General features: G+C 32.2%; 1 protein-coding gene across 1 annotated transcript; it reads left to right on the forward strand.

Moving 5' to 3' along the window:
* The first annotated feature begins 231 nt into the window (after positions 1-231).
* On the forward strand, positions 232-25,714 carry LOC111706246 (tachykinin-like peptides receptor 86C). The gene is made up of 12 exons (XM_023479072.1): positions 232-332; positions 2,559-2,660; positions 11,262-11,396; positions 12,284-12,364; positions 12,429-12,481; positions 13,784-13,893; positions 16,209-16,299; positions 19,273-19,375; positions 20,514-20,570; positions 21,314-21,367; positions 24,912-24,962; positions 25,317-25,714. The coding sequence occupies exons 1-12, from the start codon at positions 232-234 to the stop codon at positions 25,525-25,527; spliced, it is 1,149 nt and encodes a 382-aa protein (XP_023334840.1). The 3' UTR covers positions 25,528-25,714.

Raw genomic sequence — 25,714 nt, forward strand, 5'->3', positions numbered from 1 at the left:
CAGCCGTTTGGCCTGCTATACGCAACATATATATATACGAATGTTTTGTTTTATTATATAGATAATACAGTTTTGAAATCTTTGAGGTTTTAGAATTTTTTTGTTAACTATCCTATAGGATTAACGACTCTTCATGTTCCTTAAAAATTGAATTTACAACTTCTAAGATTTAGGTAGAGTTAAATACCCAGACAAGTAAACAAAAACTCAATCAATTTAGGGCACGGGAGTATGCGGACAGTGACGAACTTTTTCTTAGCTAACCTGGCCGTGGCCGACCTCACCATGTGTGTCTTCAACTGTGCTTTCAATCTCGACTACATGCTCCACAAGTAAGTCACCATCCTGTTTTTGTGTTCAAAGTCCTGAAATTTTATGAATAAATTAATTGATGTGCCCGGCAGACGGTGTTGCCCATAAAATAAAAAAATTCGAATTAAAAAAATCAAATTTGAAAAAAAGGTTTTTGAAAAAAAAGGTTTTTGAAAAAAAAAGATTTTGAAAAAAATTTGATTTTTTAGAATTCTACAAATTTCAGCCAATTTGGTCCAACCGTTTAGCCAGCTACAACTAACATATATGTATATGAGCGAAGAGCTTTATTGTATAGATTAGGCTAAACCCAAAGGTATTTTTTTAAATGTCAAAAGTAACAGTGCTGTGAAACTATTGTGTATTTTATCATTCATGTTCACTTTATGTACAATTTTATGAAAGACGCGCTAAAAAGTAATCATCGTTCTATTATGTTAAATCAGCTGTATCTTAAAGCACTTGCTATAAAGTTTATATGGTTTCCTGAATCCAATTTGTCTGGAATGGTTTCTTTTTAGATACAAGGAAAATACAGATCAAAGGGTTATTTTTTCTAAAGATGAATATAAATTAAATATTTAATTCTAATCTTAAAAAAGTGGCTGAAAAGGATTTCGGGATAAACAAGATTTAAGACCTGATTAAGTTATCAGTAAAAGATTACAGCGGGTTTCTCTTCTTCTTTTGAGTACAAAGTCTACTAGGATTATTAAAGTTGATAATTTTTAATTAGGAAAAATGATTTTTCAACTTCTTCTTTTCTTTAGAATAACAAATTATTATACAGTAAAAACCAGAAAACTCTGAAATAGGAAGACGACTTTTGGAATCAAGTAAACACAGTAATTTTGCAGAGTAAACAGATCCAATTAACTAAATTCTAGTCAGTAATAAAACTATTTGCTTTGTTACAACATCAATTTCACTTAAATATTGCAATAATGGTGTCTTGCTAACTGTGGTATTACTTTGGATAGCATTTTATAAACATTTTCCGAGAAGATACAAGCCTAGAGTTAAAACTAAATCTCGGGACAAATTATGATCTAAGAAACTGATTCTTGATGCAGGGAAAATTTAAGTTTATTAACATGCAGCGCCAAGGTCATTGTATCACTCGTTATTTTCTTAAATGTCAGCGAACTTGTCTAAATTCAATTTAGAATTATTTCTAGATATCACAATTAAATTGAAAAAAAATGTTATTTTTAAGATAAATAAAAGTTCGAGAAAATCCGCATTATAGTATACTAAAATATACAGTTTTTTTAACATAAAATGGTTACCAATGTTTACATTCCTTTACGCGATTCTGTTTGTTCGCCGTGATGAGTCACTAGTCTAAGTTCATCAAGACATTTACTAATATTTTGAATAAAATTTAATACTTTTTTTAAGTCCTTTTTAAAAGTAGAAAAATTATCAATTTAATATATAATGCCTTTTTATTGTAATTCTTTTAGCAATTCTTAAACAGGATTTTAAAAGAAACCATATTTGACTTTACCCAACTGCCAAGCCAAACAAGAATAGAAGAGTCTGCGTTTACAATATTAGCAGATCCAAAAAGAAAAAAAGTTTGGACGAAGGCTCTTTAATTGGATCATAATAATTCCTTACGCTGAAAGATCCCGGAGTGTGTAAAAAATATTACATTGTGAAATAAATATTATTACGTTAATTTTCAATAATTTATTTAAATCAGGTAGAGAGAGAATTCAATCTTGAATGAAAAAGTAACGAGATAATTGATTACTGTTAAAAAGTACAAGGTTACAATTGCATAAAAGATAAGAGACATTAATTTTCTTCATATACTTCAAACCAAACATAAATGTTCTAGGGGACTGATGTAATTTCAAGTTACCAACACATTAAAAGTCCTATCAACAACGGTACCATTTCAAAAATTATCTGGGTAACAATGAGGAAGATATCCTCGTTATTTCATCTTAAAAAGTTATGTTTTTTTAAATTATGTTTATTGTCTTTATTGCGTAAAATCCATTTGTGACTTTTATGGAGTATGGACAAATTAAAAATACAAAAAAGAAAAACTAAACTGGTTTTCTTGTTTTATTTTTAAATAACTCTTAAATCCATTACAAAAGACGATATTATGAAACGTCATCAGCGTAAAAAGTACTGAATTATTAGAGAAGACGACATGTTTACCGACAAAATGCGTCAAATTGACATAAATAAAATAATGTCCACACTCTCCACACTAACCTTTTTTTTAGAGATTGGAAGTTTGGAAAACCGTACTGCATAGTAAACAACTTTATGGGACTGTACACGGTTGCAACATGTGTATTCTCTCTCGTAGCGCTTACTCTGGAAAGGTGAGATTCAAATTAATGTATAAGAAGATTAAAAAAAAAGGCGAAGATGTTTTAAACCACTTTTAACAACATGCATGAAGCATGACGAATGACGATGCTCAAAATTTGAGTACAATAATCTAAAGTACTTAAAAAAGAATGTAAAAATGCCGAACGAAAAAAAGGTGTGGTGAACTGTGACTTGTGACGTCATTTACGGTGCAAACGAAAAAATGGTGTGGTGTGCGTGCCTTCCCTCGCGTTCTCAAGTAGGGATTCCAGCAGAACGGTAAATCTTTGCATTTTTTTTATTCCGTCGCAAATTCCTAATTTATTGGGCATGGAATGTGCGGAAAACAGTTTGTCAAAAGAAGTTTGCGAAAAGAACTCTGCTTCGTATAAACTTTTTTTAAAAAAGAGTTTTTTAAGTGCTGCAACTAATTTTTGTAGCCTTAGTAAGGGTGATCAATATTGGAATCAAGCCAACCGCCCACCAGGGGTTGCAAAGTTTTCACTAAAATAATTACATTATTTTGTATTATACTTCATGTTATGGAAATTGTACGCTGAATTCAAATCTGAATATTTTTACGCACCATACTCCACAGCTGACAGGGGCATAGCAACGCTACACTACATCTAACGGTCGGGATCACAAGCTCCCCCTAGGCCCTTAAATGGAAAAAATAAATGTTGCATATACTAAATGTTACCTTTACTTAATGTTACCAGTACTAATGTTACCTATACTAAATGTTACCTAAACGAAATGTTACCTATATGAAATGCTATCCTTACAAGATGTAACTTATAATAATTGTTACCTAAGCGAAATGATACCTTTACGAATTGTTGCTGTTACTAAATGTTAGCCATACTAAATATTACCTATACTAAATGTTATTGGTACTAAATGTTACCTATAATACTAAATAATACCTATACTAAATAATACCTACACTAAATGATATCTATACTAACTGTTACCTTTACTAAATGTTATTTATACTGTATGTTACCTTTACTAAATGTTATATATACTAAATGTTACCTATACAAAATGTTATCCATACTAAGTGTTACCTATACTAAATGTTACCTTTACTAAAAGTTATCTATACTAAATATTACCTTTAATAAAGGTTACCTTTACTGAATGTTACCTTTACTAAATGTTAAATCGATAATTACAGGAAACAATTAAGAAGATACTACGTTGGGCTTGCAATTGCATTAAACTATAATTGTCTAATTCCTTCATTTATGAAACCTTTGAAATTTTAAACTTTAAATTGTTGATCTCACAACGTTAATAACTTTGAAATATAAAAGACATTGCAGGTTGCAAAAAGACGATGATTTACATTCATTAGAGTTTGAGGTAAGGCACATTTGTCTGAAGTACACTTACCGCGTATACAATAACCTATTCTGACTATTTCATATACAAATGGAGTACCCATTTGCAAAGCATGGATAATCATATTGTAGGGCGAACCGCGTCAATTGTATCTCCCTTCTATTCCTTACTCCCTGGTTTGAGGCGAAAGCAATAGGTTGTTTTTAATATTCTTTATGCTTAGGTAATCGTGTGGAAGGTAGCCTACGGGGGTATGCTTACAACAGCAATATCAGCAAATCTGATCGTTCTTTGGATAATTTTAGGCAAGTAAAGAGAAATATGAAAAAAAGATAAAATTGTGGGTAAATTTAAGGAAGCAAATAGCCCTTGGTTGGATTTATTTAAAATTTTCTGTGAAATTTGGAATTCACATGACAAGTATTAGAAAGTCTGTCCAAGAAGTATCTAAGAGTAAATTATGCGTTTTACTGTTACTAGTGATCTGTCTTCACTTAATTCAATTTTGGGTATTTCTTTGTTTTTATTTCCTTTCAAGGTTAAAATGTAACATAGTTAAAAGAAGTAAATGAATCTTAAATTGTTTATTCTAAACATGTGTTTTACTTAACCCTATTCCCGCTGGGGGGGGGTCAATTTGACCCCCCCCCTCTAAATAACATGTTTGATGTCCAAATATGACACATGATACATTATTGGAAAGCTCTTATGACCTACATTAAAATATATTAAAATAGAAAGATTATTGTGGATAAATATTCACGCTGGAGAAACAAGGTCTGCAGAAACATGATCAAACTGGGGTAAATTAGTTTTATAAACATCTTTTTGATTATTATTTTTTTGGAGTTCCAAAAAAAGTATTTGAATAATTAAAAATCTTCTATAAGTTTGAATCTTTTGTGACAAATTGTCACTACTTTTAGTGAGACGTATATTGCCTATGTATTTTATACATGAAATCATACCATGACAAAAAATAAAAACTTTGGATTCCTTCATTTTTTTGTGGAAAAATCCATAACTTCGTTATTTCCTATTTTTGTTGGTAGAAATTAGAACTTTTTTATTTTACAAAGATATCATGGCCAATCTTCCCATTTAGAGAGTTGTTTTGATTTTTGATGCACAAAATTCAGGAATCTGTTTTTGTTTTGTTTTTGATACAAAGTGTAAAGATTAAAAAAAATATTCACTAAATCAAATTAGAAAAATAAAATACTTGTAATCTTTTTTTAATTAAACATGAGTATTAGGGATTCTAAGAGGTGTTTTGACTTTTGATACAGTGCTTAAAGGGACCGTTCACTTATTTGGGTAATTTCAGGGTAAACTAAACAGCCTATTCGCTGTTGATTAGTAATAGTCTTACTTTTCAAAAACAACTGTGGCCGGAGAAAAAGTTGATTTTTCGTTCAGAATTCGAGCGCAAAGGGACGGTCCCTTTCTATAGACACTAATTGATGTTTTTTTTTCAGCATGTTGTGAATCAAAATAAATTTTGAATATAAAATTAAACTGTAGTATCTTATCGTTAATTGTAAATGTCATTATTTTTAATTTTTTTTTTTTGTTTTTTAACTTTCTATTTCTAAAATAACACTATTTTACGCATTCAAAATTGTGTATTGCCTGTGTAAAAAGCTGAATTGGACGCGGCATGACAAATGAAAAGTTGTGCACATACGGGAAAAAAATATACAAAATCTACGAACCAAAATACGATTAATGATTAATTGATTGTCGTAGAGACGTCGTCTTTGTAAACACATTTTACATGTTTTAATACGAAAAACGTAAATTTCTTGCTAACTCAAATATCAAAAGTTTTCAGATTTTTGTATATAATAACGAACACATAATGACATTAAAATATAATAAATTTAAATGTTATTGGGCTGCTGTTACTGAAAAAAACATCAAATAGTGTCTATAGAGAGTCCGTCCCTTTCCACTCAAATTCTAGACGAAAAATCGGCTTTTTCTCCGGCCACAGTTGTCTTTGAAAAGTAACACTATTACAAATCAAGAGCGAATAGGCCGTTTAGTTTACCCTGAAATTACCCAAATAAGTGAACGGTCCCTTTAAAAAACTTTCTTTTAAAATTTGTCATCTCTGTTAATCCATGAGAAAACTTAACTATTGTTGTTACTTTCCGAAATACGAAATCTGATAACAAAAATCCTTGCGATCAAATTCTGAATGAAAAATCGGCTTTTTCTCCGGCCACAGTTTTCTTTGAAAAGTAAGACTATTACCAATCAACAGTGAATAGGCTGTTTAGTTTACCCTGAAATTACCCAAATAAGTGAACGGTCCCTTTAACATCAGACTAAGATGAGAGGCCTGGAAAGCTAAAATATCATAACACTTTCTTTCACTTACGGTGGAGCATTACCCGAAATTAGGTGCTAATTAGGTGTACGAAAGAAAGTTTAGTTTCGCGTTATTAAGGCGTAATTACGCGAAATTACGTAATACGAAACCATTCCGATACAACCATGTCCTATTGGATTGGATAATTTAAATACTTTCAAATTGAATTAAATTCGGTGATTGACCAAACCTCTGTAGAGAAAAAAGGAAGTGTTACTTCCACATTTTATTAAAAATATATTTCGGTCTAGGTTGACCCTTGTCAGTTCTAACGATATAATAACCATCAAGATCGATGTTAAAAACCACAAGAAAATAAACAAACAAAAAAGATTATTTAAAAAATGAAATGGTCTGTCAAATGGACAAAAGGGAAACGAACTCAGATCATGAGATGGAAAAAAGATAATTTGCAAATATTTACTTTTGAAAGAATGTTTTAAGAAAATTATTATTCCTTGAGATTGTTTCTGTCGAATGAAGAATAAAAACAAACTGTTTAGTTTATTTGTATGGCGTTTAAAGTGGTGTGGGTCGATCTAATTAACGAACTTTTACATAATTCATGGGGGGGGGGCGGCTTGTTTTAGGAGGGCTATTTAAACCTTTTAAAGAATTAGAAAAAAAAAAATACTCTTGTTTTCTTAAAAATACTGAATTACAGTTTACAATTAATTAAAAATTATTTTTTTTTGTTCATTCCTGTGAGATTAGTCATAAAATTTCTGATGTATTTAGTTTCTCGTACTTAAAGTAAACTTCTCACAAGGTCCCAAACCTTCTCTAGTACTTTTAGACGGTAGAGTTCATGTACAGGAAGGTTAAAATGTTCTACTGTAGGCTGGTTTGTAAGGAGGTTTCGTTAATTAGGTGTAATTATTGCAACATTTCGCGAAATTAATTTTGTGGAAATTACGCGAAATTACGGCCTTAATTCACGAAATCAAAGTTTCGCTAAATACGTGTAATTACTAAAAATTTTTGCGAAGTTACATCGTAGAAATTACGCAAAATTACACAGTAATTTCGCGAAATTGAAGTTTCGCCAAATACGCAAAATCTTGCGAAATTTCACGAAATAAAATAATTTCGCGTAACTGCACGTAATTTTGCGTAAGTGAATTATCTATTACGTTGGAAACCCTACGCTTTCTGGGACTAATGTGTACCCAGCCCTAAGCGGACTTTCTCGATCCCTGGTGAAGATTTGCAATCTTTTTTTGTAAATCAAAATTTTCATATTTCCGAGTTTTTTTAAGTTTATAGTATTTAAATATAGATTAAATCTTATCTGCAATCTAATCTTGTCAGAAAATTCCCTGACGCCAGGTTCCTAATTTTATGCTTAATCATTCTGACTCCCTCTAGAATTATAATTTTCTAACATTATTTATATTTACAGAGTTATATGTAAAATATATAGCTAAAAATTTAAAAATTTTACCGTCTTTTGCCCACAGTACCTTACCATGATTTCTAAAAACAGCGAGATGTTGAAATTATCACCATCTCTTTGAACTATTAACTATTAAAGGGTTAAAATGCCTGATCGTAGCCCACTTTTTCAAGGCCAGCTCATTGAAAAAAATTAAACCGATAACTTAAACAATTTGGGTGCAAGGAAGATTTGAAAAAGTATTAAAAAAAGTAAAAAAAATATTTAAAAAAAAATTAAATATCATAATTTCTACATCCACTTTTCAAGTGCTTTTAAAAATATAGTTTTTAGATCTGTAGCTTAAGTCGTAAACAAGTTATGGGCTATTTTATAATTTTTCACACATACCGGACGGGTACTATGCATTAAAAAATACAAACAAATTCTTTAAATTTCTATTCATTAAAAGTCATAAAATTTCACGGTAATATAGTGCCAAAAATGAGAGTGTTCTGTTTTTGTTAGTAAAATAACCTTCCGCTTTGCGATTTTTTGTAAAAAGATGTGTGTATTTTCATCTCAAAAGACGAGAAAATTGTATACAACTACATTTCCGGCAAATTAAGAATTTTACTTAACAACGAGTTCCCAAGACAAATTTACAAAATATTCCTCGCTAAGCTCTAAACGTTTTTCGGGCAAAAGAATAAAGTTTTTGCCACAAACTCTAATTTTCTAATGCATATATCTTAGCAAGCTGATTGTGTAAACCTTCTAAATTTCAAACTTAGGTTATTTGATCTATAAAAATTCGTAGTTTGAAATATCTAAGGTCTATAGACATTTGGTTGCAAATATATAGGGATAAGAAAATCAGATTTTGTGGCAAAGACTCAATTCCTTTGGTCTTGGGAACCCTTGCTAAAGTAAAATTGCTTTTTTGGACCATGACATTTTAAATTTAGACAATAAATTTCTTTTCAGTATTTACTTCTTGCAGATGCTAAAAATTATCATTATTTTGTATGTGGTATTAAGTTAACAAACACATTTTTGAAATTAAATTAAATGTTCATGAAAAAAATTGAAAAAGGCTTTATCTTGTTAATTTTTCACAATAATTTGAGATAGAATTATGGGCGGCTTGGCAAGTCCTTTAAAAGGATCCTTCAAGGATTTCAAGGATCCTTCCATCTATAAAGTGACTTATCATTCCTATTCACAACAGTAGCATATATTTTTTGCATACAGTAGAGCTTGTAATTATTTATAACTTTGCATGTAATCTCTTTATGTAATTCAATTACATAAATAAATATCATATGAAAGCTGCCAAAAGTAAATATTTATATTTAAAGTTTCTGAAACCATGTTAGACATATAGCATATAATGTTCGGGAACCTTGAGAAACAAATGAAGTCAGCTGTGTTGAGTTCACAACTTCACACTGTATGCCAGCGTACACTTTGAGGCTTCCCGGTAATTTGAACATTAATTAAATGATAAACACACAGATTGCTCGATGATCTGACAAAGGTGTTTTCGTTGTGAATCAGGCAGGGCCCTTCTATAAATGGAAAGTCACTTGAAATTATATACGGAATAGGGATAGTTCCATTAATGTAACCCCTTCAATGAACCCGGAGCTAAGCTCAGATTGGATAGTTCCATTGATGTAACCCTTCAGTCCTCATATGAACCCAAAGCTAAGTTCGGATTGCAACTTGCAAGTAGTCCGGCCTATAAGCATGACAATTGTTAGTTCTTTTGTATGTATAGCTTTAGGTTAAACAGAAAGTGGGGTGGATGATAAGTCGCCTCGTGTATATATAGTGTAATCAGAATCTGGTCGTTAAAAGATGTGGAATGTTTTCAACGCGTGAAAAATTATAGCTGCGTGCGCCGTTAAACTCTCTATTTAAAACTCAGGCCACCAGGTGAAGACTCACCAGGGAGCAGAAAACAAGGTTTGATCGTCTTTACAGTCGCATCCTTTGATGGTAACCTAACAATTATATACTGGATTAAATAAACTACTGTTTATGAATGATTTTACGTCAGGTGGAGTTGGACGCCGATACATTATTAATAGATCTTTTTTGGAAATTTTTTTCCATTTGGCTGAATCATGCCATTATTCTGAAATAAAATCATGATTTTAACTTATTTTAACTGTTGAATTATGCTATTAAAGAATGAAGTGCGTCTATTATGTGCTTATACTTGACTATACTACGATGCACTATAGTTCATCTTATTCTATGACAAGATTATCTATTAAAAAAGGTCTACCAAAGGAATTGAGTCTTTGCTACAAACTAAAATTTTCTCATCCCTATATCTTTGCAACTTAATGGTGAAAGCTTTTTAATAATTCAAAATTGGCCATTTTTTATTCCAACAAAATTTAAAGTTTGAAATTTCTATAAATTGAAACACTTATGCAAAGATTTCAGGATCAAACAATCTGAGTTTCTTTTAATCATAAAACAGAACATTTTCGAATATAGATAAAGTAAATGAAACAGATAGACCGCGTTTTTATACTTACTAGGCTTTTAGGGCGCTTCGCGCCCACCGTCTTTTTCAACTTTTAATTGTGGCTTAATCTGTGAGCTTCTTATCTTTGTACAGTATAAAATTTTCTTTCTTTTTTAATTTGCGGATTTCATAATATTTTTTCGTGCATTTTCAAAATTTTTCAAATAAATAATTTAAGATAAAAATATTTCAAGATTACATATTTAAAGTCTGATTGGCCATAAACCTTCCCTGGGGCAACGTGAGGTCCCACACAAAAGTTGGGCCCGATCGGTTCAGCCGTTTTGACTTTTTTTTGGATACAAACAAACAGAGCTAGACCCAAGCCCGCGATTTAAGATCTTCGGCTCGACATAAGGAGTTATAGGCCCAATGAAAATAAAACCGACCTTGGTTGGTATTAGTGGAGTATAAGGCTCTAAGTTGAGTCTTGTTCTCAAAAAAACTCGGAATGCGCCAATTCCTACCATGAACATCCGCCAAATAGAACATTAAACCGGTTTTTTTTTAACTCAACTCGATCTGTGGAATATAAGATGCAGCTTGAAACTGAAAGCTCAAGCCGTAAATGATGTTCAACGACAGCTTAGACCCGAGCCGTATTTTCCCAAGTTTTTTAAATCAAAGGCTCAGGAAAATTAGACAACAAACTAGAGCAGTTCTACCACCAAAGTTTACTTGACCATGAAGTTTAAAGAAGTGCTCGCAAAAAATAAAAGGGGTACGGGCTGATATCAAATTGAATACAATATTGATCGCTATTAATTTTACTTCTAAGGAGAAACTTATTTGAAAATTAAATTTAAGACTAATTATTCAGATATTTCACCCTATAAATGTCGAATACAAACATTTGTATATAGTTGATAACTCTTAACGATCTTAAATTAAGCTGGAATCAACTTGTGTTTATGTCCTTATTAATACCGAATCTGGTTTCAAATTTTGAAATATTTAATATTCAGGTACTATGTTGTAATGTATCCGTTGCGAAGACGACCAACAAAATCAATAGCTGTTTGCGGCATTCTAGTCATCATGGCGTTCTCTGCGCTAATCTGCCTCCCCTCCCTGCTCTACTCTAAACTTGGCACCATTGGGTAGGACGTCAAAATATTACTTATTATTATCAAATGAATTGAGTCTTTGCCACTAACTCTGATTTTCTAATCCGTATATCTTTGCTAACCAATGTCGTAGAACTTTGATATTTCCAACTATGATAAAAAAATATAAGTTTGAAATATAAAAAATGTACTCCATCTGGCTGCAAAGATATATAGGTTGAAAAATTTGGTTTGTGGCAAAGACTTAAATCCATTACCAGAATATTTGTTTGATTTTTAAAGATTTTTGAAAATCACCCGACAAAAACCATAAACTATATAATTTTTTATATATTTGAAAAAATGAAATGATTTCGGTAAAAGTAAAATTCAGAAGCTAAATTATCAAAAATAGGGGTAGTAATAAAAGCGCCAATGTAACTTGAAATAATACATTTAGTGAAACTCAGATATAAAAATATATCGGATTAATTTTTAAAATGTTGTCCTCAAAAATTTTCCCTCGCTGAGATATTTAAAATCTGAGCCCAAATTTTATGACTTAACTCCGCCAAAAACCAGTTTCAATGGAGCACCGGCTCAAATCCATGAAACATCAAATACAATTTTAAGAGGAACCAACCATATTTAAGTCACATTTCAAATTTATGCCGCTGCTAAAATTTTTAGATTCGGCCTCATAAGGATGTTTTTTTATAAATAAGCACCCAAATTTATGAATTTATTCATATTTCCAAAAAAAAATTTGGAAATTTTCATTCACGATAAAAACGTTGACAGCTCGGGAAAATACAAGACGTGGCCATACATTTAAAAGCAAGGCGACATTATATGTATTCTTCCGATGTCTTCTTAAATTTCGGTTTAACAGTACATCATTTGTTTTTTTAAATCATATTTATTGTAAAATTTGTAATCAGGGACGATACTTCTGGAAAGAGCACTGTGTGCTTCCTCATGTGGCCTGACGGTTTGCCATTCCAATCCACTATAGACTTCTGGTGGGTAAATTTTCTTTAAAATAAAGAAATAAAAAAGTCATAATTAAACAAATATTGATTTTAGGTACAATGCTTTCTTTTTAAGCATCACCTACCTAGTTCCGGTTGTTCTAATGGGTAAGTTATATATTTTTAATTGTTGTTATACGGCAAATCCCCTTTCGAATGTATACATTTTAATATTCTGCAAAAAATTGAAAATTTGCAAAATTTCTAATATTAATTGAAATAACAAGGTACATTAAGAAAAAATTTGCAATCTGCTTCCTTTTTTGCATGCTTTCCAAAGACCTATACAAAGTCGAAATCCAATGACCAAAAGTAGGTTGATAAGTAAAGATTTAGTCAAAAAAAATTAAAAGCCTCAAACCAATACTTTTGGAGTTATCTCCGAAAAACGTCATCCAGGTGGGTCCTGCGGGGAAATTTTTTATAATCATATTAAAAAAAGTAGCTTTTATGTATATTCTTTTATACTAAGGAGTAAGGAGGGGGTTCCTTGGATCCCTTTCCTAACCTCAATACGTTTCTTGGATATTTGATATTTGACAATGTAACAATAAACACAATATATAGAATACAATCAAATATGCATCAAATGTTGATCTGTTTTGTCTGTCATATTAATAGCATTTGTCTTTCAACAGTTAAAAATCGTTGATATCATAAAATGCTGTCGTTAGAAAGAACAATTATCGATGCGCCTGTATGATTTTTGCAAAAAATTTCATATTTTTCAATAGATATATTTTTAGAAGATTTCCTCAAGGGTACATCATTAATTGCAGATGTTTTAGTGTTCATATTCTAAACTACTCTAATCGAATTTTTTATTGCGATTTTTTGTTTGGTCTCACTCTTAATTCATCAAATCAATTCTGTTGAAAATAAGTTAAATATTTGCAGGCACTATTTAGTTTTTTTTTACAAATTAGTCTTTTTACAATATGATAAATGATTAAATTTTTGAATATGGTAAACATCCCTAAAGTTAAAACTACTCCTTTCCAAAATCTATTCTTCATACATTTGACATATGTTTAGCTCTTTTATAAAAACCTTCCTGACATTATAACAAATAAACTGCAGTAAACAAAAATATACTTCTCCCCCCCCCCCCCCTAGTGTTACTGGTTTTTAATTTAAGAGTTTTCTTACGGAACTGGCCAGTTTTCCACTGGCTTTTAATCACTACGACTTCGACTTCTCTTAAAAAAAATCTTAAGCGGCCAAGCCTTATTTGACTTAAATAGAGGTTAATGTGATAAACTCAAAATTGCTATGTTAGCCTCTCCCCCCTTTATACCCCACTGTGCCCCCCTTCCTCCCCTAGCCTATAACATATAGACCATCAACCTTTTTCGGGTTAAAGCCAAATTACCTTGACTGTTTAAAAACCAAGAATCTGTTACTATATAGGGTTCTGTTACACCCAAATTGGAATCAAGCTGTGGGGTTCAGATGCAATCCTTCATCAAACTAGTGTTTCTAATCCAGCTCTTTCCAGGCTTCAGGAGAAAAAAAGAAAGGTTAGAAATGTTCACTTTTGATTCAACATCTTTATAAAGATAAGAAATTAAATCTTATCTTTTTATATTAAATGTTAGATAATCATTGTATCAATTCATGTATACCATGATTAACCTGCTATCTATTCAAGTCTTTCTGTGTTTGATTAAATTATAGCAAAATTCTCAAGAAGCTGTTTTCAATTTTTTCTTAATATATTCTGTGAAATTGAAATTTCTTTAAGTATTCTATCAAAGTTAAATAGTTCATATGGTTTCCTCCAATAACATAATTTAATATTTTTTTTAGCAATAATCACCAAAAATCCAGGTGCTGTTTCTGCAACAAATATAAAAACTTTTTTTTAACCAAATATAAAGTGGATGGGCGGATTATTGGTAATGTCAATTTGGTAATGACAATTTGGTAATGAAAATTTGGTAAGGTGACAATTTGGTAACGACAATTTGGTAATGACAATTTGGTAAGCTCACAAAAGTGACAATTTGGTAATGACAAATTGGTAACAACAAAAAAGTGACAATTTGGTAATAAAAATTTGGTAACGTCATTAAAGTGACAATTTGGTAAACGAAATAAAAGTGACATTATGTAAAATTGTTTAATTTTTAGTTTTACATTCAACTGAAGATAATCTTTTATTTCTGCACAAAAGAAATGCGCCCAAAATAATTGTAAAATTCGCAATATTTTCTAAAAACCACGTTTCAACCTGCACTTGTGTCATATACTGCAAGAAGAGGAGACTTGGATCATGAATTTCTTAAAAACTCGGTGATGGTGATGGACCAAACCTCTGTAGAGTAAACAAGTAGATGTTAGTTCCACATTTATTGAAAATATATTTCGGTCTGGGTTGACCCTCGTCAGTTCTTGAGATTGTTTCTTCACAAAGATTAAAAACAAACTTTCTTATTCATCACCCCTTTTAGGGGTGGCAAAATGTTACAAGATTCAGAAGGATTTAAATACTACAACAAGAATGAACTTTATGTATGTCAATGTTAGGAAGTTATTAATGTTACTTTTTTACGTAGTTACCAAACTGTCCCTTTTATAATCAACATCTAACATTTAAGAGGATGCAGTGCTTGGCCCCTAGCCCATCTTAGCCGCAGCACCCGGCCCAGATATTGTCTTAACCGAACCTAACCCAAAATATTATGAGAAACAGCACATTATTTAACATTTAATAGCCTGCAGCGCTCGGTCCCCTAGCCCAACCTAGCCGCAGCTCTCGGCCCATAAATTGTCTTAACCTAACCTAACCTAACCCAAAATATTGATAGAGACAGCACATTTATTTAACATTTAATAGGCCGCAGCACTTGGCCCCCTAGCCCATCCTAGCCGCAGCGCTCGGCCCAGAAGTTGTCTTAACCTAACCTAACCCAAAATAATGAGAGAAACAGCACATTATAAACTTTTAATAGGCCGCAGCGCTCGGCCCCCTAGCCCATCCTAGCCCAAGCGCTCGGCCCAGAAATTGTCTTAACCTAACCTAACCCTAAATAATGTGAGAAACAGCACATTATTTAACATTTAATAGCCTGCAGCACTTGGCCCCCTAGCCCATCCTAGCCCCAGCGCTCGGCCCAGAAATTGTCTTAACCTAACCTAACCCTAAATAATGTGAGAAACAGAAAATTATTAAACATTAAATTGAATTAAATTTAACTTTATCAACAAATTATCCCTTTTTTGTAGTTACCATATTGTCATTACCAAATTGTCACTATTATGACGTTACCAATTTGTCATTACCAAATTGTCACTTTTTTGTTGTTACCAATTTGTCATTACCAAATTGTCACTTTTTTGAGCTTACCAAATTGTCATTACCAAATTGTCACCTTACCAAATTGTCATTACCAAATTGTCATTACCAAATTGTCATTACCAAATTTTCATTACCAAATTGACATTACCAAAAATCAGCCCGTCTATAAAGTGGTTTCTAATGTATCATTTCTCATAGCAAATTTCTAAAATACCTATTTTATTAAAACCCCCAGTAAGTCTGAAAAATGAGAAACCTTAAAAAAAATAGTATGATTCCAGACAAGTTTAAAACCATACGTTTATAAGAACCAGACATATATGTAAAATAAATGAGAGGAAGGTCTAAACTATTTTAAATGATATTTCCTCAAGATTTTCAGGAAATCCGTGAAATTAATACAAAATCCGTGAGTTTTGTCTTCAGTGTACGCTGAATGTAGTATGGACAATGTTTGCAGTAAAAAAAAGAGGAAGACGTCCTGGTCCCTCCTCTCTTCACTTTTTAAATTTTGTTGAAACTATTATTATTAAGATTGTAAAGATGAGTTTGGTTGTTGTTGTACTGTTTGCTGTTTGTTGGCTACCCTACCAGCTGTACTTCCTTCTCATTTACCTACTGCCAGGTAATTTAGATTCAAATTCAAAGTTAGAACTCGTGTTCTACAGAATAATTCAATTATCTCGATATCTTGTGGTGACCATACCCTGCAGGGATGACCGTAAAGAAGGGATCAAGTATTATAAATCACTTTACAAGTGCTCACGTCGGATATTGAGATCTAGCGTTTTACATTATAGCTTGGTTGGTTTCGTAAACTTCTATTCTAAGTTTTACAACAAATGTATGAGATTTTTATTGGGTTTAATCAGGGGCTGGATATTAGTTACCTCTCTGTGTGCATTGGGGTGAGCATATGTTTAGTATATTTCACTGATAAAGGATGTTAAAAGATTATGGCCTTTTCATACAGTACAAAAATCAAATATGCAACACCCTTTTAGAGTACAAGTGTCTGGGGAGGTTTTGTATTTTGAGTTTTTCTCAGTTTTCTCAGAACAGTTTATTAACGATGAAATATTGCTCTGTAAAAGACTGTAAATTTACGTCTTCCTGTGAAAATGGAATCCTGCACACGATTAAAAAGTAGTGGATTTTAATAGTTACATGGAATACAAATTCTGCATTTAAATATTTTCAGAAATCATCGAGTACTGTAATATACAGATTGACCTTTGGAAGTGAAGTACATGGCCTGTACAATTAGTAAAGGATTAGCGTACATCATCACTCTATATACTATAACCTCGTTGGGAATAATTCAAAAGAGGAAAATCTAATAAATTAAAAGTTTCACTAGAGATAACTACTTATCTATTTGTTTATCTATTGCCTGTTTTATTCATTGATTTTTTCAATATCTGTAAATATATATCAATGCAAAGTAGCTTGTTAAAATATTTTTCTCACATTTGAAACTTTGTTACTTTCAATTTATCAAAATCTGACAGCTGAAAGTGGGCCAAAACAAAGATTTAATCGGGCTTTTTCTAAATTCCTTGGTCCTCAGACACGCTGCCTGACTAACCTGATTGGCTGAATTTTATAAACTTTTCAGGAAAAAAGTACAAGATTAGGTTAGTCTCGAGATTAAGAATAAGAGAGGATCAAGCATAAATCTTGATATCCACCATTCTAAAGTTTTCAGCTCCGGACACCCAATATCATTCGTTTATTTACTATCTTTCTATCCAAGTAACTCTGTCACTTATGTTGATTATGAAATCCACAAATCAGTTGTGTCGGATCCTGGAACCGAAGAAGACCTTCTCAACTTCCTCTCCTTTTAAACACTTGTTATTTATCATGTAATTATATCTAGAGGAAGTTGAAAAGGTCTTCTCCGGTTCCAGGGTCCGACACAACTGATTTGCGGATTTCATAATCCTCTTTCGGGGGTTTCATATCCTCTACAACATATATATTAGAATCAACTGCCAATAATAACAAAGATTTTCACAAAATATTAGAATTTTTCTGGGCAATTGTAGGAAATTCGTCGGTCAGAAGCGACATAAAGTATAAGCCTCCCCCCCCCTTGACATTCACTTATATTTTTTTTTTTTTTTATAAAAATATTAAAGTATATGACGACAACACTAATCCAATGACGCAATGGATCAATCTAATTTTACAAAGTAAATGTATTTTCCAGTGCCTTGGACCTACTTAATTTTTATGCAGATCCGGATCTGGCGAACACTTTTTTAAACAGTTCAGATTTAAGTTTTTAGAGTAAAGAGTATTTTTTTTGCAGTTTTTTGTTGATATTTTCCACTTAGATTCGGAACCGTGGATCCGCATATTTTTACGGTTCCGGATCCGAATCCAGGCAGCCAAAATCTTGCAGATCCTACGAATCCGGATCTAGATCCTAAGCATTGGACTATTTTCCCAAGAAAACAAAGTGTTTCATATATATTTAACAGGAAAAAAAGGAGCTAAAATTATATTCCTATTCTCGAACAGAGTTGTGCAAGCTACATAATTTCACTCACGCTGTTTCGAGTGTGTGTGTGTGGGGGGGGGGGTCCAGACCATTTTAAGGTTTTACTCTTTCATACTTGTAAATATAAATTGCACCGTCCCTGATTAAGTGATGTTATTCACCGGTTTTTGTTTTGGCAAACAAAGTGTACTGCTTAGTTCAAAATATACGCATTGTTTTGTAAATTATCAATAATATCGAAACCTATTTGACTGTAGGAGTGATTCCAAGGTACTAATGCAAGGAAAGTTAATTGTAGTTGCGTATACACTGTGAACATATTGAAACCAGTTCATTCTGGGCGGAATTTGTAAACAAGAATGGGTCCATCAGTGTTCGTTTAGTATCTGAGGAGGTTAAAAGCATTAAATTTTGATAATTTTGATAATTCAGATAGTAGTTTCCTATGACCAGATTATTTCATTGTTTTTTATGTGAAAGATAAATCCCATGTAAAGCTTTGCCATCTATCTTGTGTATATATTACCGCCCAGAGACAGTACACTGCAGTACAAAAGATGCGTACACCTGTGAAATAACTTTCCTTGCATTACAACCTTGAGTGATTCCATCACCCGAGCGTCAATGGAATGTAAACCTTTATATAAACCTTTTAGATCTGTTTATTTTTATATTCAATTATATACTAACTTAAAAATTGTGTGTTGATATAAAAAATGTATTTTTAAGTTTACAAATTTTTGTCCTGAAGAAATAAATATTACTACTCTTCAACCATTCTTTAACTACGTGACTGTAAATCTTTAGAAACCTATTTTTGATTTTGGGATTTCCCCAATATTCACTCAACACACGCATCTATATATATATAAAGTAGTAGTTTCTGTTTTATCTGATCATAACTCAGGAAGCCCTTAACCGATTTGCCTTAAATATTGATCGGGGAACTCTTTAAAACCACGGGAATATTCTTAGCTTTAATTAAACATGTCTAAGTTAAATAGGTTCACACTTGTTTTCCAGGAAAAGCTGGGTTCTCAAGATAGTTATTTATAAAATGCTTTATATAATAAGTTTTATTCATTTTAGCTCTGCATGTAAAAGTCTGGCTTGACGATGTGTATCTCAGTGTCTACTTCTTGGCAATGTCAACTGCCCTCATCAACCCTGCAGTCTACTACCTCATGAACAGGTTATTAGATACTCAAACAGTCTACTGGATTTTAAACAGGTTACTACTGTTACTCATGCAGTCTACTACCTCATGAACAGGTTACTATAGTTACTAATTCAGTCTACTACCTCATAAACAGGCTACTATAATTACTCATGTAGTCTACTACCTTATGAACAGGTTACTACTGTTTCTCATGCAGTCTACTACCTCATGAACAGGTTACTATAGTTACTCATGTAGTCTACTACCTTTTGAACAGGTTACTACTGTTACGCTTGCAGTCTACTACATCATGAACAGGTTACTATAGTTACTAATGCAGTCTACTACCTCATGAACAAGTTAATATAGTTACTCATGTAGTCTACTACCTTATGAACATGTTACTACTGTTACTCATGCAGTCTACTACCTCATGAACAGGTTACTATAGTTACTAATGCAGTCTACAACCTCATGAACAGGTTACTATAGTTACTTATGTAGTCTATTACCTTGTGAACAGGTTACTACTGTTACTCATGCATTCTACTACCTCATGAATAGGTTACTATAGTTACTTATGTAGTCTACTACCTTATGAACAGGTTACTACTTTTGCTCATGCAGTCTACTGCCTCATGAACAGGTTACTATAGTTATTAATGCAGTCTACTACCTTATGAACAGGTTACTATAGTTACTCATGTAGTCTACTTCCTTATAAATAGGTTACTACTGTTACTCATGCAGTCTACTACCTCATGAACAGGTTATAGATACCCATGCAGTCTACTACCTCATGAACAGGTTACTATAGTTACTCATGCAGTCTACTACCTCATGAACAGGTTATAGATACCCATGCAGTCTACTACCTCAAGAACAGGTTACTATAGTTACTCATGCAGTCTACTACCTTATGAACAGGTTACTAGATACCCATGCAGTCTACCTATAAAGTAAATTTTTAGAATACTTTTTTTACAAAAAGTTTAAAATTCATTAAAAAATAAATACTTTTTAATCTCAATACAAATGTAACTTAATATGTAAACCTGTTATTTTATTTGAGACAAAAATAAAAGACTATTTTATTTTATTTTATTTAAAAATCAGGTTGCAATGGTCAAAATATTAGAAGATGATTTTTTTATATTGAAGATATTTCTAGAAAATTTCGCAACTACTTCCACAGAGCCATGTGCTTACATCTCTGCAATCAAAACAGGTGAACATTTCTTTTTTTTTAAAGATTTTTTTCGCCTTTTAATTTCATGAAAACTCCCAGTATCCATTTTGGGACGCATTTTGATTTGCAAACAAAACAAAAAAAAACATTTTATAACTAAATTATCTCTAGTTTAGAGCCAATTTAGAATAAAAATGGTTTTTTTCTTCTATTTTCTGTGTTTACGATCCCAAAATGTTCCAAACTCCAAACTTGTAAATGAGCAGAACTGGAGGCTGCATGCAAATTTTTAGCCTTTTTACTAAAATTAAAAGACCAAATGCAGCCTGTACATAGCAAATTCATTTGCTATGAAGGGGCTATTATAATGACCATCGCTACTTGCTGGTTCTCTTCAGTACAAAAAAAAATAAAAAGTATGAAACCTATGTTGTGCTAAGTAACCCCTTGATAAGAGGATAACAATAAAAAGTTTTTTTTTATTACAATAATAGTATTTTTATAATTTATAATTAGTGAATTAGAAAAAAAAACACAAAATGGCCATGTCAAATCAAAAATATTTTGAGTCCTATCGGCTTACTTGTTCATTGTCTATTGAGAAACAAACGAAAAATAAGTAAATATAGGTTTTACTTTAAATACCTGTGTATGCTTAAGTTGGATCTTCAAAAGGCGACCTAAAACAACCTAGTGAAATATTGTTCGATAAAAAGTAACTAAGTTCTTGATAGCAAAGATTATACACTTCAGTTAAAAAATTTAATGATCATATGGTTTAGGGCCACCTCACCTGCAGTAGAAAGCAATGCAAACACAACGCGGCAAATAGTTAGGTAAGCTTATATAAACAGAGGACCGGAGGGGATAATATAATCTTTAAACAAGGTTTGTTGTAACACTGGCAAAAACAATTCTATTTTTTCATATTCGTTTTTCAATCGCACGGGCAACGCTGGACACTCCAGCTAATATTTTATTACTTTTTTCTGATAAGTATTTAAACATTAAACAGGTTTGACCACTTTTTGACTGAAAATATAACCTTTCAAACTTTGTATGATATTCTGTAACTTAAAATACAATTTTTTAAGCAAAAAATATCGCAATTTTCAATCTAAACATGTTGGCAAGCTTTCACTCGTGAGTTGTAAATTTTTATTTAAAAAGCGTATGTTTTTTTATGGAAAAAAACTATATTGCATCTGGTAACAAGTTGTAATATTTTTATGAAAAACTGGACAGAATTTAGTAACAAGTTATTTTTATGAAAAACTGGACAGAATTTAGTAACAAGTTGTAATATTTTTATAGAAAACTGTACAGAATTTAGTAACAAGTTGTTATATTTTTATGAATAACTGTATACAAAATCTGGTAACAAGTTGTAATTTATTTTATAAAAAACGGACAGAAACTAGTAACAAGTTGTAATATATTCATAAAAACTGTACAGCATTTTGTATCAAGTTGTAATATTTGCTATATTTGATCATTCAGTCTTGACCCGGCATATCAGTCTTGACCCGGCATTCAGTCTTGACCCGGCATTCAGTCTTGACCCGGCAAAACAGTCTTGACCTGGCATTCAGTCTTGACCCGGCATTCAGTCTTGACCCGGCATACCAGTCTTGACCCGGCATACCAGTCTTGACCCGGCAAAACAGCCTTGACCCGGCATTTCAGTATTGACCCGGCATTCAACCTGTTAGTAACCAGCTCTCTCCTCCCAGCCTAGTTTGGCCGCAAACCTGTGTTGGCCCCCAAATCAGCTGAAATGTTGGGAACAGCCACACTTAACACATAAATATGGGTTCAATACACAGGGTCCTGGCTCTATACCAGGAATTTGTGAAGGTCGGTGAATCTGTGGAGCTGAGGTTATGGTCTAGAGGAGGTAAAGAATTTTTTCCTTCTCCCAAACCCTCGGTACCCTCCCCCAGTCCCTTTCCAGGATGACGAGCAGGAGGAGAAAAAGGAGGAAGAGGGTGAGAAAGAGCAGAACAAAGTTAAAAGAAATTGAAATCGTCCCTACTTCCAAGAAGCACCTATGGTGAGGTCAATGCAGACTCTTACGAACGTTGTTGTGTCTCGGATGACTCCCAGATCCATGGTGATGTCCCAGATAACCCCCAGTTCCGTGGTGATGTCCCAGTTGACTCCCAGTTCCGTGGTGATGTCCCAGGTGACTCCCAGTTCCATGTTGATGTCCCAGACGACTCCCAGTTCCGTGGTGATGTCACAGTTGACTCCCAGTTCCATAGTGATGTCCCGGATGACTCCCAGTTCTGTGGTGATGTCCCAGATAACTGCCAGTTCCGTGGTGATGTCCCAGTTGACTCCCAGTTCCGTGGTGATGTCCCAGATGACTCCCAGTTCCGTTGTGATGTCCCAATCGACTCCCAGTTCCGTGGTGATGTCCCAGACGACTCACAGTTCCGTGGTGATGTCTCAGTTGACTCCCAGTTCTGTGGAGATGTCCCAGATGACTCCCAGTTCCGTAGTGATGTCCCATTTGACGCCCACTCCTATGATTCAAGATACTCCCACTTACGTTGTAAGATCCCAAGAGAGTACTACCATTACCATTGTGAGAACCCAGGAGACTCCCATTTTCGTTGTGAGGTCACAAGAGACTCCAACTTAACTGGTGAAGTCCCAGAAAACTCCCCAGTCTATACTAATGTCCCAGAAAAAGTCTTTATCCAGTTCTAGGAGGACTCGTCAGTCATCTGTGCAAAGGGAAAGGGAGCAGAGAAACGCACAACATAAAAAATTGAAGAATTAAACACATTTTCGACAGCCGAGTGCAAAAAAATTTTAACACTCAAATGAAATTATTTCGCATCATAATAGATATATACAATTAATTTTAATAATGTATGTTTAAATAGTAAGCTATTGTAATGATAAATTTAATGAAATCTAACTATAAATTAGAATGTATGTGAACGATAACGCTTTACTAAAATAAATATTTAGATATTAAAAAAGTAATATTTGTTATAAAAAATGTACAGAATCTGGTAACAAGTTGTAATATTTGTTATAAAAAATGTACAGAACCTGGTAACAAGTTGTAATATTTGTTATAAAAAATGTACAGAATATGGTAACAAGTTGTAATATTTGTTATAAAAAATGTACAGAATCTGGTAACAAGTTGTAATATTTGTTATAAGAATGTACAGAATCTGGTAAGTTTTAATATTTTGAATGAAAAACTGGAGAGAGTCTGTTAACAAGTTGTAATATCTTCTGTCATTATTGTTCTTAGTCTTGGAAGGAATACTTTAGGAATTTTTATTTTCAGTAGTTGCATTCAGTATTTCTTAGTTTAGGGTAAAATGTTTGAAAAAAAACATAATGGTTGTTTATTGTTTTCAAATCATGTTTAGAGTTTATTAACAAACAGAATTTTTTTTTTAAATTTAGACATGTATTTAGAATCCGAAAGCTTACATAATTTTTATGTGTAATCACAAATGAAAAAATGTTACAATTTTTACATATGTTAGCTAGGACTTTACATGTTTGCGAATAATAAAAAAAAAATTTTAATTCAATTTAGAAAATACATGAAAATATAGGAACATTTCTGAAATGTGATTTAAAAACTTTGGTTCATAAGAATTTTCTTTTTAAATTAAAAGGTATTTAACTCAATGGAGTTTTTTACTCATGTTTGTAATCTTTGAGATGTTACAAAAATATTTAACATAAATTGTACTTATCACATATAGTACATGGATACTCAGAAATAGAATTTGAAATCTGAGTTAAATTGTACTTAGTACATATAGTACATGGATACTCAAAAATAGAATTTGAAATCTGAGCTAAATTGAACTTAGTACATATAGCACATGGATACTCAGAAATAGAATTTGAAATCTGAGTTAAATTGAACTTAGTACATATAGTACATGGATACTCAGAAATAAAATTTGAAATCTGAGTTAAATTGAACTTAGTACATATAGTACATGGATACTCAGAAATAAAATTTGAAATCTGAGTTAAATTGTACTTAGTACATATAGTACATGGATACTCAGAAATAGAATTTGAAATCTGAGTTAAATTGTACTTAGTACATATAGTACATGGATACTCAGAAATAGAATTTGAAATCTGAGCTAAATTGAAAAGTTGGGGTATTTATTTTTGCATGGAATTATCAAATCATAATTTTCTATCAATAAAATTACAACCATTGTAAGAATGTTACACAGTGTGTAAATACCCATTTTTTTCTTGTTTTGATTTCTATTGAGCTGAGTCTTATTGTTAGAGACCTACAGAAAAAACATTGATAACATAACAATTACTAATCATATTTGTGTTTACAAATTAAGAATCAATAATAACATAATTTAGGGGGATTTCAACAGATGTAAGAATCACAAGTATGACCCAGGTTGATCGTAGGTAACAACATTTTTACAATGTTCATATTTAAACCCATAAAAGAGTGTTGGAGTGAGTGCAATAGTGTTTTTCCTTTAAAATCATCATTTTTAAAAATTTCCTATGCAATAGAAATATGGAATGTTTTATTTTGTCTAAAGTTAGCCCTTGAAAAAGGTGTAATCAGGTGTCAGTGTGACATGTTGTTATTTGTTAAAAAATATTTGTCTGATTTTTTTATAAATAAGAGGGCCGTGATTACAATTTAAAACAATAAATTATGTGCCTTCTGGAGAATAATATTAATATTTGATGGCGCTCTAAAAGCAACCCCTCCTTTCAATTATATGGGCAGTATAATTTGTTTCTTTGTAGTGGCGTTAACATACACAGATTGAATAGATCTAATGCTGTCACCTCATTCCACTTTCTACCTCACAATACCAGGGCTACGCAACATCTGGCAGCTACATCTCATATTGAGCTGACAACCTTTAACAGTTCAAGAAGTGAAAGAAGCTCAAGAAGTGAAAGGAGCTTTAGAAGTGGAAACTGTGGGAGTGTTGAGGCTGAAACTGCTTTATGAATATCTAAAGCCTAAAGACAAAACTAGCAGGGTATACATTTTCTTAAAAAAGACCCATCCTTCTCTTTATCAACATTTGTTGAAGTTTTATATTTGCTTGATTTATTCACTTCAGTTTCCAAAAATAAATTGATTTATTCACTTCAGTTTCCAAAAATAAATTGATTTATTCACTTCAGTTTCCAGA

The sequence above is a fragment of the Eurytemora carolleeae genome, unplaced genomic scaffold (genome assembly GCF_000591075.1).
Source record: "Eurytemora carolleeae unplaced genomic scaffold, Eaff_2.0 scaffold697, whole genome shotgun sequence".
In the NCBI taxonomy this organism is placed as follows: domain Eukaryota; kingdom Metazoa; phylum Arthropoda; class Copepoda; order Calanoida; family Temoridae; genus Eurytemora; species Eurytemora carolleeae.